This window comes from Mercenaria mercenaria, chromosome 4, assembly GCF_021730395.1.
Source record: "Mercenaria mercenaria strain notata chromosome 4, MADL_Memer_1, whole genome shotgun sequence".
Classification (NCBI taxonomy): Eukaryota; Metazoa; Mollusca; class Bivalvia; order Venerida; family Veneridae; genus Mercenaria; species Mercenaria mercenaria.
This window is the reverse complement of record NC_069364.1, coordinates 78,652,149-78,665,062: the sequence shown is the minus strand read 5'-3', so window position 1 is coordinate 78,665,062 and position 12,914 is coordinate 78,652,149. Positions and strand designations below refer to the sequence as shown.

At 33.9% G+C, this 12,914-nt stretch overlaps 1 protein-coding gene across 1 annotated transcript in view; it reads right to left on the bottom strand.

Annotated features, from left to right (window-relative positions):
• LOC123552244 (neuron navigator 3-like) overlaps positions 1-12,914 on the bottom strand; it is a 227,660-nt gene that overhangs the window by 12,315 nt on the left and 202,431 nt on the right. Inside the window, exons 17-20 of the mRNA XM_053542290.1 lie at positions 8,734-8,929; positions 2,695-2,834; positions 1,010-1,197; positions 378-525 (exon numbers count right to left, since the gene is read on the bottom strand). Coding sequence (XP_053398265.1) covers positions 378-525; positions 1,010-1,197; positions 2,695-2,834; positions 8,734-8,929 — 672 coding nt within the window. The remainder of the gene's footprint in view (positions 1-377; positions 526-1,009; positions 1,198-2,694; positions 2,835-8,733; positions 8,930-12,914) is intronic.

Below are 12,914 nucleotides of genomic sequence, written 5' to 3'. Positions count from 1 at the left end.
ATCTTTCATGCAAAAGTTTTCATCAGTTGAGGTGAATCTGTTATCTTTTAAGGAAAATCTGACATCATTTCTGGCAGAAAACGCTGTTAGGCAAACTTACATTCTAAAAGTTTTTTTATTTCCAAATTGGATTTCTTTTCCTCTATTTCGGTTTTGTTTTAAGGATGAAGCTGGATTTGCCAAAACACTTTTTTTTTATTTTATATTTATATAATAAAAAGTACTTTAATTTAATTTAATCTAAAACTTTCTCAATTTTATCTAATATATCCCCTCACAAGTTGATTCCCTTTGCAGTGATACAATAACTTGACCTATTACATCACGGACAAGACATTCTCACTATTGTAAATATTATTGTTTTGAAAATAGCTTACTTTCATCTTATTCATGGCTTCCCTAAGTTGTTCCAGTTGGTGAGCAGACGACAGAGCCTCTAGACGTATGTCTGTCAATTTCATGTCTTTGTCTCGTAACTGTTTCCGTAACTCCATAATCGTAATTGACTCTTCACCATCGGACAGTCTGAAATATCAAATTAAGCATAATACAATATTTATACTGTAGTAACAAATATAATTTTTTCTACTAATTCACTGGCATACAATTACATTTTTCCCATTTTCTCAGTATTATTTAATATGTAAATTTATAGCTGGCATCTAAATTCTTTTATTTTACATATCTTTTACATCAGATTATATAAAATGAATTCTTCTGGCATTGCATTAGAACTGGTAAATGCCTATGCCAGATATGTTAAATATCAGACACCTATCAATATTGTATTGCTTTTTTAAATTTCTCATGACACACACATGGCTTGAAAATGTTAAAATGGTGCAACTAAGAAACGAGACAACATTTATCAGTGCAACTACCAGTATGTATGGAAGAAGAAAATAGCACAGAAAACACAACAAAAGAAAACTTGCATAGAGCTTTGGCTTAAATTCTAATCAAAGTTTCTAATATTCACTGAATGTCAGTCCAATCAAGCTTTACTTACGCTCCAGAAGAGTGACTTCCCTTGATGTTGAGCGGATGCTGTCCGTTTAGCATGTGAACTTGTAACAATGGTGAATTTGGAACAGATAATGTAGATCTTAAACTATTGGTATCCTGCTCACAGTCAGACAGGGAACCATTTCGATTCTTCTTCTTATTATTGAAAGCTTTGCTAAATGAACTTCGTAACTGTGAAAGATAAGAAACATTGTGAAAGAATTTTAAAATGAATGAATACCACTTTAAAATATTAACTCACAAGGTTCTACAATTGTAAACTAATTTTACAAAATATTTATAAAAATGCAGGATAACAAAAATATTAATTAAGAAATTACTGAAACAGATATGTGCCAGCAGTCACACTGAGTAAAAAGTTATCCTTTTCATAAAGTATCGCAAATGTCAGATTCTTTAAAACATGACGTCATCCTTATCAAGAACTATATTTCTTAATACTCAGACATGGTGATTGGTTTTGGCAAGAAAAAAAGATAAAATGCTGAACTGTGTAACTATTAATGATTTAGTCAATTACATAACAAGATAAACGTATTTCCTCATTATTAATGTAGATAAAAGCTCTTCATGCAGACATATTATGGAGAATATGTTATGTAACATACAGACATTTTTTTCCCTCTAAGATATCTACATGTGAGATCTTTCCCAAATTAAAAAAAAAATCATTTCTTAACCCTTACAGAAATGACATAAAAAGTGAATGACCAAAGGTCAAAAGTTTGAGTCAGAGTAGGTTAACAGTCGTACATCTAGTAAAACACAAAATGGATTAAAATGACGAGGACCACGATCAAGGATTTTAAGGTTTTGTTATAACAGAGCATAATTGTAGGTTCACAAAAATTCTTGACACTTCCCTCAGTCAAGAATGGTGAATAGTTCTGCATTTGAGTGCCACTGTGGATCCATACTGTTCGCTTATCACTTGCATACAAGTGCTGAAATTCATAAACTAACAGTATGGATAATACTATGGATGTGGGGATGTGGATGTACTATGATCTAGTTCATTGCCGGTTGCAAAGCCCTGTTGATTTTGGCATAGTGGCAATCATTTACTATCAAAGATCTTGTACTTCATGATAGGCTTCCCAGTACAAGATACCTGAAATTCCTTTTTGGTTGTAAACAGTACTGCACTAAGTAATTATTCTCACAGCTTACAATTATTTTTAGTGGTGTAGAATGACAGTAATTCTCACAAAGCAACAATTATCACATTGCACAAGATCAATTATTTTTGTATTTGATGTAAGGAAAGTTTCCTAAGAACCACCACAGAGCATTTTGTTTTTCTTTTACATTTATTATCACCGATTACAGAATACAAGAATTCTTTGAATTTCTACCTACTCTTTTTCATGGCCCGGCAACTTGCAAATTGAAATAATCTGATATTCCTTTCCAGAAAATTTATTTTTTGCTTTTTCATACAGTTTCAGAAGTCAGTTTCTGCAACAGCTACATCAGATATAAAATACGTTATTTCCATATCAAAGTACATAATTAGTTTCATTAAATTTAATAAATTCTAATTTTTGACTACAGTTTTTTCTAGTGCCCAAACTTAACGACCTTCCCTTTAAAAAAAATTTCACATCCTGTCAGTAGAAAAATAGTTAACCTGTTACATAATGATTATTTTGTAATATTTATACAAACCCAGCCTTTCTTTTTCTTCTTTTTGGCAGCTTCAATGTCCGTCACAGCTGACTGTTGGCTTGAGAAACTACACGCGCTTGACATGCTGTTTATACTTGACATAGAATCCGACGAGATCTGACGCTGAATTCGACTTCCCTCTAAAATAGCAAGGTGATAGCAAAATAATACAACATTAATTAATGTAAATGAAACTTTGTCTATCAAATACTGCACATATTAAAACAAATAAATCCAAACAAATGAAAACCGAATGACTAGTGTTGGAATTTTCTTTCATAGCATTTAATACCAACATTATGATAATTATTATTATTATTATATTTATTATGTCAACAACTTTAAGAATGATACTGAGTTTGAGTTGTTCAGATAAAAAGCCATACAACAGAAGTTTATAACTAAAAGCTTTCTGAACTTCAAAAATTGTATAAATGCAGCTCCTATAGAAAATGGGGATAATTTTACCGACTGGAGACTGGAATACATATGAAACACAGCATGAAGCAGCATTACTTGTATGATTAACAGGGAGACAGACTGACAGAGACAGTCAAGCAATATATAGACTAGTTTGCTAACTGAACGGAAAACATTTGTTAAGAAGTTATAAATGTCACAATAACAGAACAACACGTTTTAAAATTTAAAAAAAGTAGCTAGATTTGGAAAGAACAAGAGCAGGACAGATAAGTTAAATGAAGTGACTAAGTATTCCCATTCTATCGGGAAATATTGACCCCTACTGGGTTGAGAGTATGAAGCTCGTGGATCCGAAAGTATTTCCTGTTACATCTTATATTCGTGTTATTTTATGTCTCTGGGTCACAATGCATGATCTCAATGATTTTTGATTTGATATTATACTATTGCTGCACATTTAGTGTGTAGTCTTTAATGCCTTGAAACAGTCTTTAATGCCTTGAGACTAGGATCTATGTTGCTTCTTTGTAAAGAGGCATCCGTATACTGGATATGTCTATGGTTATCCTCATCTTTAGAGCTGTTTCAGTTTCACTCTCTGTTCTGCAGCACTATATTGTTAGTGCCCGCGGTAACTATCGTGCTGGCGGAGTTAGAGGCAAGTATAAGGTTGCATAGGCAGTTGCCGATTCTGCAGTTACTCCCAGAGGTGGTATTCATACTTGGAGTTGCTGCTAAGCAGGTCACCATGGCCCAAGTGGGGTTGCTTCTAGTATGATTTAGCTGGGTGTGAGCCATGGAGGACGTGCTCTCTTGTTGGTTAGACATCTTCCCTGACTGGTTTCGTTCAGCAGTTGTGAAATTCTTTAGAGGACTTGACCACAATGATTAGGCAAGTCTAGTTTAGTGTGATGCTGCATACTGCTTATATACTCTCTGGTGCGGGTACCGGTACTGGAGCTGGTATGAGGTCAGTTTGGCTTTTACATGGCTTTCTGGGATACTCATGGTGCCAGTTGCTATTTTTAGCAAAGCTATGGTGCCGGTAGTGATCTGTTTTTAGTGTTGCCGGTATGTTGCCGGTTTTAGACTATTTCTAGATCGGTGCCGGTGTTGCCAGTGATGATCTATTATTGGTGGAGCTGGCATGGCGCAGTTTATATTAGATTGTGGCCAAATTTGATCAGAATATGGAGAAACAAGAAGCTGCGTTCAATAAACGCTTGATGCCCCCAGTGGCATCCTTGTCGATACAAAGCAACCTAAGTCCAAAACGAGGTCAAGTTCAAGGTCAAACCGAGGTCAGTCTGAAGATGAGGAATGGTCACAGGTTATATCTACATTAGTATCAAGTCATTCTAGTAAGGGGTATTGATGCTAGACGTAACGGTCCCATTTGGTTAACCTCGTACGGACGGACGAACCAATGGACGGACAGGACAATCACTATATGCCTCCCGCATCAGTAGATGCCGCGGGCATAAAGACATGGAGCATTTTATGCAAACAGGACATTTATCTTGGCTTAATTTTTATTTTGCATATTTTTACAGAGCAAGATGAAATGCTTGCCAGGCTGATGTCAGCTTCTCCACATCTCTCTCTGGTGTGGCGACTTGTATGTGAATCAGTTATATTTTGTGACTGTTCAGTCTGTCTCCTATGTTTTTAATGTGTTTCCCCGATTTCTTTGAGGAGGTGGTCTAGTAGTTTGAACGCGTCCCCTGGTATCATTTCCAGTGATTAGTTGTATGTAGGGGCATCCTTTCTGATATTAGGTATATTGCCAGAACAGCAGCTTTGTGCACCACTGACAATTCATAATGTTGTTCTAAACCTACTTTTTTTTTTACATATAAACTTAAACTAGTAAGTACTGAAAAAGTTGTCTGTTACTATGTAGCAATATTAAAGATGAAACTGGGCTTTATCTACTCCTGTGAAAATTCTACTAGAAACATTATTATCCAATTCTTCCAAGAGCTTCCATTTTAAATGTCCCAGATATGTTCACATTGACAAGATGTCATTTCCATAATTTTATCACTTGACACTATTTTATTGCACTATTTTATTATTGTCATTGTACTACCATTTCTTTGCTATACTTTTTATGTTCCGGAAATTAGATGTTTTGTTGTTGCTTTTTTTTGTGTGTTTTTTTTTTAGATTGCTAATGTTATTAAGAACATAAATGAATAAGTAGTAAATCAATTAATATTGATTCTAAAAAAGATTTAGTGAGTTTTCAAGCATGATGAAGGGAAAAAGAATAATTTGCATATTGTAATGTCTAATCAAGTCACTGTCACTCCCAATAAAATAGCAAACTGTGCATGTTTCTGACAGCATATTTCTCTTTTTTTGCAGTAATTATATGCAGACACAACTACATAGCTCCAGATTTCTACTTTAGATAAAGACATTGTGAATAGTTGTATCCCCAAAACCTATTTTAAAACTTACGTTACACCATAAAATCCATAAGGAAGAATTTTTTCCAGTTCCAGTTCCTTAAAATCATACGAAACTGACGGCATTTATACGGTTTTATTTTAAAGCTACAACACACCTAAAGACCGATAGAAGTCATCAGTTCCTTCTTCCACATTAAATCCGTTTTGATAATTTTACATCTCTTATTTTTAAATAAGCTCAGATTCAAGGTCAGTAATTATGAAGAAACAAAATCTTGATCTCTTGCGTATATACTTTGTGAACAGGGACCTATGCAGTTCCTGAAAGTCAGCCAAATCTTTCAGATTTTTTGTAATGAATTTATTTCTTGAAGCACCTCTCTCCTGCTTATTCTGTCATGTTACATTAAACACCCAACAAATCCAGGAAATGTGATTTCTACTTTTTGCCTTGGCAATGACTGCTGACTTGCAAAGATAAATCGGCGACATTTTCTTCATGCAAGAAAAAAGGATAGAGTATATTGCATATTACCTATTACTCATCAGTTTCAAAAACAAGTAACATATAAACGCATCTGAATCTTTACAACTACAATGTTAGAAAAATTTGGAATCCTCTCACAAAACTACACTTCCCCATTAAACGGAGTGCATGAATTGCAAAAATAAAACCCAAAACAGCTTAAAATTCTAAGAAAATTAAATTGTTATCATTTTATACTTGCAAAAAATGCACATATTCTTCATACTTATCGTTTTTTTCTCTTTGGAGGCATTCAGAACTTCACTCGCTACATTCTCTATCATGAAAGCATTTTGCTTGAAGAACAGCAAAAAAAAAAAAAAAAAAAAAAAAAAAAAAATCAGGACCCAAGTACATTGTACTGCCAATCTAAATCCCGACTTCAAATTTATAGAAAAGAATTTCTTCAACAACTGACAGTAATAAATCTGCTTCTTTTTTCTAATTTTGGTACTGAAAATCTGCAAGTTTTTTTCTAATTTTGGTACTGAAAATCTGCAAGTTTTTTTTTTTTTAATTCTGATACTGAAAATCTGCAAGTATTTTTCTAATTCTGTTACTGAAAATCTGCAAGTTTTTTTCTAATTCTGATACTGAAAATTTACAAGTTTTATCTGGCCCATTTGTAAATAAATGAACTTTAAACTTTTTGTATCTTGTCAAGTTCTTTAACCTTTACCCTGCTATATTTCTAAAATGGACTAGTCAATCATTTAATTTCAGCAGTACCACTTATTATTCTAAGGGGCGTTCAATGAAAATTTACTAAATGAATAGTGAACAGTGCAGACCATTGGTCGCAATGGCTGAACCACTTGCCGCCAGCAGGCTAAAGGTTAATGCCCTATGCTAAGGTATGAAAGATTCAATTTGTTCAGAATTTGTTGAAGGACTTCCATTACAATTAGTACAGGCTACAATGATTTTCATAATTTGTTAATGACTCACAAACTCACATCCTGAAATTATTTGAGTGGCATTTTAAGTACAACTGTACCAAGTTCTAAATTAAGAAGTTAAATTGAAGACATTCCTTTAGATCATTATTCTCAAGTCCTTATTCTCTACGATGTGTGATATTTCATAAAGAAGCAAACAAGTTTTCTCTAATTTTTGCTCATAAAACTGATGTCTTGATCATAATTCTGACAGAGATATTACAACAATTAACCTTGGAATACTATTATTCAAGAAATGAGTTTTTTTCCCTTTAATTACCAGCATTCTACTCTTTATAAGTAGACCTAATAATACGAGACAATTTTCCGATTAGCAAAAAGAGATCTCTCTGCAATCACTTTCTTAGCCTGCAGTTTCTGTATTTCCTTTGAAAAAAAAAAGCGAAGAAAAAATTTGTTTTTTGAAAAATGTTTTCTTATACTAAGGCATATTCTTCAGGCATTTGTAGCATATCTAATCATATTCACACTATCTACTTCTCAGTCAATATTTGCCATCACCATATGGACAGGGCTTGAGTAACTGTGTGGACAGGGCTTGAACTAGCCTATATTCTCAGGTTATTGTCATTGCCAAGAATATAATTTAGCTGGCCTAGGAACAGCCAGAAACAAGAAATCAGGGGAGGTAATTAAATGTCTGGTAAATAATACTGTGTTGCACCCCAAGCCAGTGTTCTACTGATATACAGCAAGCTAAAGACAATAGTCAACTGCTTCTGTCCCGGTGAATAACAATCTGAATGCCCTTACTAGATTGCTTTAGTCTAATAAACAGTTTTATGCCTTTTCCAACAAAATATATTATTTTTCCTGTCAAATACAACTTGGATACGTCTTAATTCCAACCACTCACATCCTCTAAAGCTGTTCTGCTTGTCATAACACATAATGTTTCTATGAAATATGCCCTCAAAAAACACACTAATCTATTTCAAAATAAGTTATGTTTCCTTCCACCATTGTTAACATATGATGGACTTATTTCAGTCTAGACATCATATTTCACTTCAGAATTATGTCTTTGTGTTTTATGTAACATGTTAAAAATGAAATGGAAAGGCTGATAATATACTTCAGACAAAGCTTGATGGTGACAAACAAATGCAAAATAGTTTTTTTTCTTGCAAGGCCTCGTAAGAGTTTCCTAAAATGAGGCCCTTCCATCAGTGTCTGAATTTTTTTGAAGATATATGCTATAAAAATGTCACAGAAAGGAAATATTTTGCATTGCTTGCATAGCCAAGGCTTTAGCATAGTCTGGTCAGTGATAGATGACTCAGTGCTGTTGTTGCACTGCAAAGAAGCTCTGCTTTGTGTGGCACAACAAGACACTATGAAACATGTTGCAGTAAGACCATGTAATTTAGTCATTGACTGCTCAGCTGGCCCAGCATTAGTACAGACAACACAAGAGGCATACATTAAGCAAAGGGGGCCAAGCTAGGTAACAATGATAAGATTATTAGACAAAAGGAGCAACAATGACATCCGGCTGCAGAAGTATCAACAGAAATTGAGAACCAGTCTCAAACTCAAATCTACCATTGACTGGTTCTTTTCACAATCTTGAAACTAGCCAATGGCAAGCTCTCATTTCAAGACTGGTCTCCAAACTCAGCTTAACGATCCTACAGGATTGCAAAGCAAAGCGATAGATGAGAAAAAGTATAAATGATGTGATGGCAGTGAGAAAGAGCGTAGCAGAATTTACCAGTCGGCATTGGGAGTGTATGAAACACTCTACCTCCTTGAGCATGATGAGCATTCAAGTCTTTACCCAGCATCCCCGGGGTCGTGTGGCGACGACCCGAACTGCCGCCATTATTCAGGGGTTGTTCTTGCACACTTAAACCACTTTGCCTTTTCAGTGCTTCTATTGTAGCTCGTAACTCATTCAACTCGGAGTCCTGAAAGTAGAAAAAAAAAATTGACATTACAATCACTTTACAAAAATTCAAATATAAACAAGAGCTGTCACTAATGGTGACAAATGCCCCCGCAGCACCTTGACCTTTGATCTGGTGACCCCAAAGTCAATAGGGGTCGTGTACTCAATAAGCATGGGAAGTTTGAAGGTCCTGGGTGCAGTGGTTCGCGAAAAAAGTGCCTTCATGCAAAAAGTTAACGTTGTGACGAACGAACGAACGGACGGACAGTTGAAAACTAATATGCCTCCCTTCGGGAGCATAAAAACAACAACTTTTTTTAAAAAACAATTTCTCAGAAAAGTCATGACACTGGAAAACACATAATTATTATACTGTTTTCAATGATCTGAACAGTGATTTAGTTGAAAATGTTAAATCACTTATGTATGCTATAAGTTTTAACTTGGGATCTGACTCCAGGACTTGGATTTCCTCAGGAAAGTGACTCAATAACAAACGTAAACCTAATTCAATTTCAACCAAATATGTCTCCAGTTAGATACACAGATTTTATTGCAAAAGATCATAATACACATTATGGTATTGATTAGAAAATTGTATAAAAAATATAATAACCAATATTCCTATTATGGGAAAATGTGCTACTTCCTTATTACTTTTACAATCTACTAAAACAGATGTGTATTGTCCAGGGAGCCACCACAGTTTGTAATTAGAGAAGCCCCTGCCTAACTGATATACATCACCAATGTTAATGTACATTGCTTCCCATCAATAATATATGTAAATAGGAAAACAATCTCTCATGAATTTAGATAGAATATTCCTTCCTCATCATGTATACAAGAGGAAAATGGCCTGATATAGTAAGATTTCAGGAGTCATTGCCAAACCATTTTAATGGAACAAATATTAGATCTTTCTGAAGTTGAATTTACTTTTGCAGCATTTCTAGGAAGTTGGTTCAATGGATAACTCAATGATTTGCTTAAATGTCGGTAACATCTAGAGTCCATACAGTGAGGAAGATTTTGGTCCTTAACTGGAGGCTTATGATCTCAAGCCTATGATAAATTCTCATACAAAACATTAACAACAGTTTTCTGTCCCAAAATGGGAAGGTAAATCCTTTGCACCCTGTCTTGATGAGGTTAAAAACTGGTGCAAGTTCTCTTAATTTTTTTCCCAGCCATTTAGAAAGATCTGGAGTGGACATGAAATAAAATCTATCTGACTCTTCATCTCCATGTGTGACCTTGACCTTGTACCATGTGACCTCAGCCATGCTTGGACCTTGTCATATTCCTCTTGACAGGGAACACCCGAGTAGTTTTTTTTTTTTTTTGAAAAACCATTAGAGTTTTGTAGATATACCTTTGGACATGAATAATGGAGGGACAGACCAATAGACGAACGGACAGACATACAGGACTTCAATATAGCTCTCATACACACTGTCTGTGGTGGTAATAATATTTCTAAGAAGGAGAGAATTTCTATTAATTTATAGTTTTCATTCTAATCAGACTAAAAACAAATTTGTGTTCTAACTTCCAAAGACAACATCAAAGATATTCTCAGATTTTTGCTTCCTGTAAACAGAGCAAGTTGAGTGACTTCTATATTATCACCACATCTTTATTACGCAGCATAATTTCCTTGTATCTTTATATAAAGCTGGATTACAGATTATTTATTTTTTGCTCATCTCCAAATATTTATTTTGGCATTGAAGAAGAGATAGCTAGTTTCCTTTATTCTGATGAGGAAAGCAGGAATCCCGCAGTTTGTTGACGCAGCCACCATATTATGTTTTTTCTTCGAAAGGTAATTATTGTACAGTCTGCAGCATCCAGTTCCCCAGGCTTCTTATGCATACAGAAATATCATAAAAAATACAAAAAAGTTTTTTATATTGGAATCAAATGAAAGTATATAGCAAAAACCCAAATCAGTGAAAGAGATACAACTCTTCTATTCTTTTGGTAAATGGTTAAGAAAGAAATGAGGCACAATTTAAGTCTTTACATTCTTCAAATATGGATTTTCATTTTTACAAAATTCACTCTTTTTAGTGGGGTACACAATGAGATATTGGCTTTGCCTAAAACAGACTACATTTAAAGCAGAATTCATGTAGAATCTGTATTAAAGGACCATAACTCTGAACATAATCTGCATAGTTATTGTTTATTGAAGGTTCCTGCCAACAGAATTATACTAAATGATGTCAGAATGAAATCTAAGAGTAATTGGCAATAAAACTATAACAGGCTTTTGTTTTCTTTGTAAACGAACATTGATGTTAATGACTTTTCTGGAACACAAAGAAATATATTCATCCTTGCTATTTTAATTTTGTTACTGTTGTAACAATTGTGAGACTAAACATTGCCCTGGTTGCAGGTAAGAGCAGAAACTGGACATGATATTCAAGAGGGTCACAGTTACCTCTCCTTCAAAACAGGAAAAAAACACATTTATGTCAGATGTATTAATACATGCTTCATATTTTAACAATAGAAACTGCCTCTATTGAGGTAAAAAACCAAGGTACTCCAAAATTATAAAATCTTAATTGTCACTATACAAAAATAGGTTTTAGTAGTTCATAGCTTCCTGCTTTGCAGAAACAATTACCCATTTATTTCACTACACAAAATAAACTGCCAAATAACATTTTCAATTAAAGGAATACCAGACTCAAAATATGAACAATACCTACATAACTAATTCATAAAATTAATTACTTTACACGTTTTAACAGTACCATGAATTCTGTACACACAGTACACACTCAATACATGTATTATAACTAAACACAGTATATTTATATGTGTACAAAAACTGGAAGTTTTTTTTTTTTTTTTAATGGACTGTAACTGCATGACATTTAATAATGAATGTAGCTCTGTATACACAATTAATTCATATATTTCATATATCTAATAAGGTTAAATATATTTGATGAGGATTTTCTACACTGAAGTAAACATCTAAACACAAAATATTTTACTGAAAGAGGGGCATTGGATATTTTAAATTAAGCATTTACTGCACTGGAGAACTTTAAAATTTATCTTCAAACATCTTTCAAACAATTTCCATGCAGTACAAAATACTATCTAACCATAAAATTCAACTGGTCCCAGAATAATAGATGATTTGGAACTTTCAATAAATTTAAGAGATAAAACTGACAAACGCGTATTTATTTCTTTTTTTAAAATTTCATTATTTATCAGAGATAAAAACAAAACCCTCACCTTATGTTTTTAAACGTATTTCATTACTTCGGGAGATCTGTATAATTCCTTTATCGTTGAATCAAATGTACTCCAACCCCTTCCCAATTAAACTAAATCCGAAATAAATTCAGAATTTTGCAAAGGAAAAACCTGAGTATCTGCACAATCTTGTATGCCAATCCAAAACAAATTAAATCTGCATCTGCCACATAAAAACCGTAAAAATTTGGGGAGTCTAAATTCCACAAAACGGCACAGCAAACTTGTAAAGTGCCAGAAAGAAATGTCAGTTTCCTATGTATTACATCATAAAGCAATCATCGGGAAACATCACAAATGTTGCTATAATAATTAGTTATCATAAGCGACCAGTATATTACAAAGTATATTACAAAGTATAGCGTAATGTTGGCAAATAACGTTCCTTATCATTATAATCAAGCTTCGGTGAAAGTAACACAATCATCCTCTAGGTGAAAGTAAGTGGGTAAATGTTTGCTTAGAAATAAGCGTTTTACCAACTTGTGACCTATGGAGAGCTGGGGTCTGTTTCCTGGCTTAAACCACTGTAGACCACATGGGGTATCAGAGTTTCAGGAACTCCGCTAATTAAGTATTTTAGCAGTCCAGCAGTATGTTGTTTTAGATCAAGATGAAACATTTCTCACAATTTAAGCAAAGCAAAACAAATAGGTTTGCTGATTAGGAACATAGTTAACACACACAGTACATGATTAGAACAGAATGCATTGTAC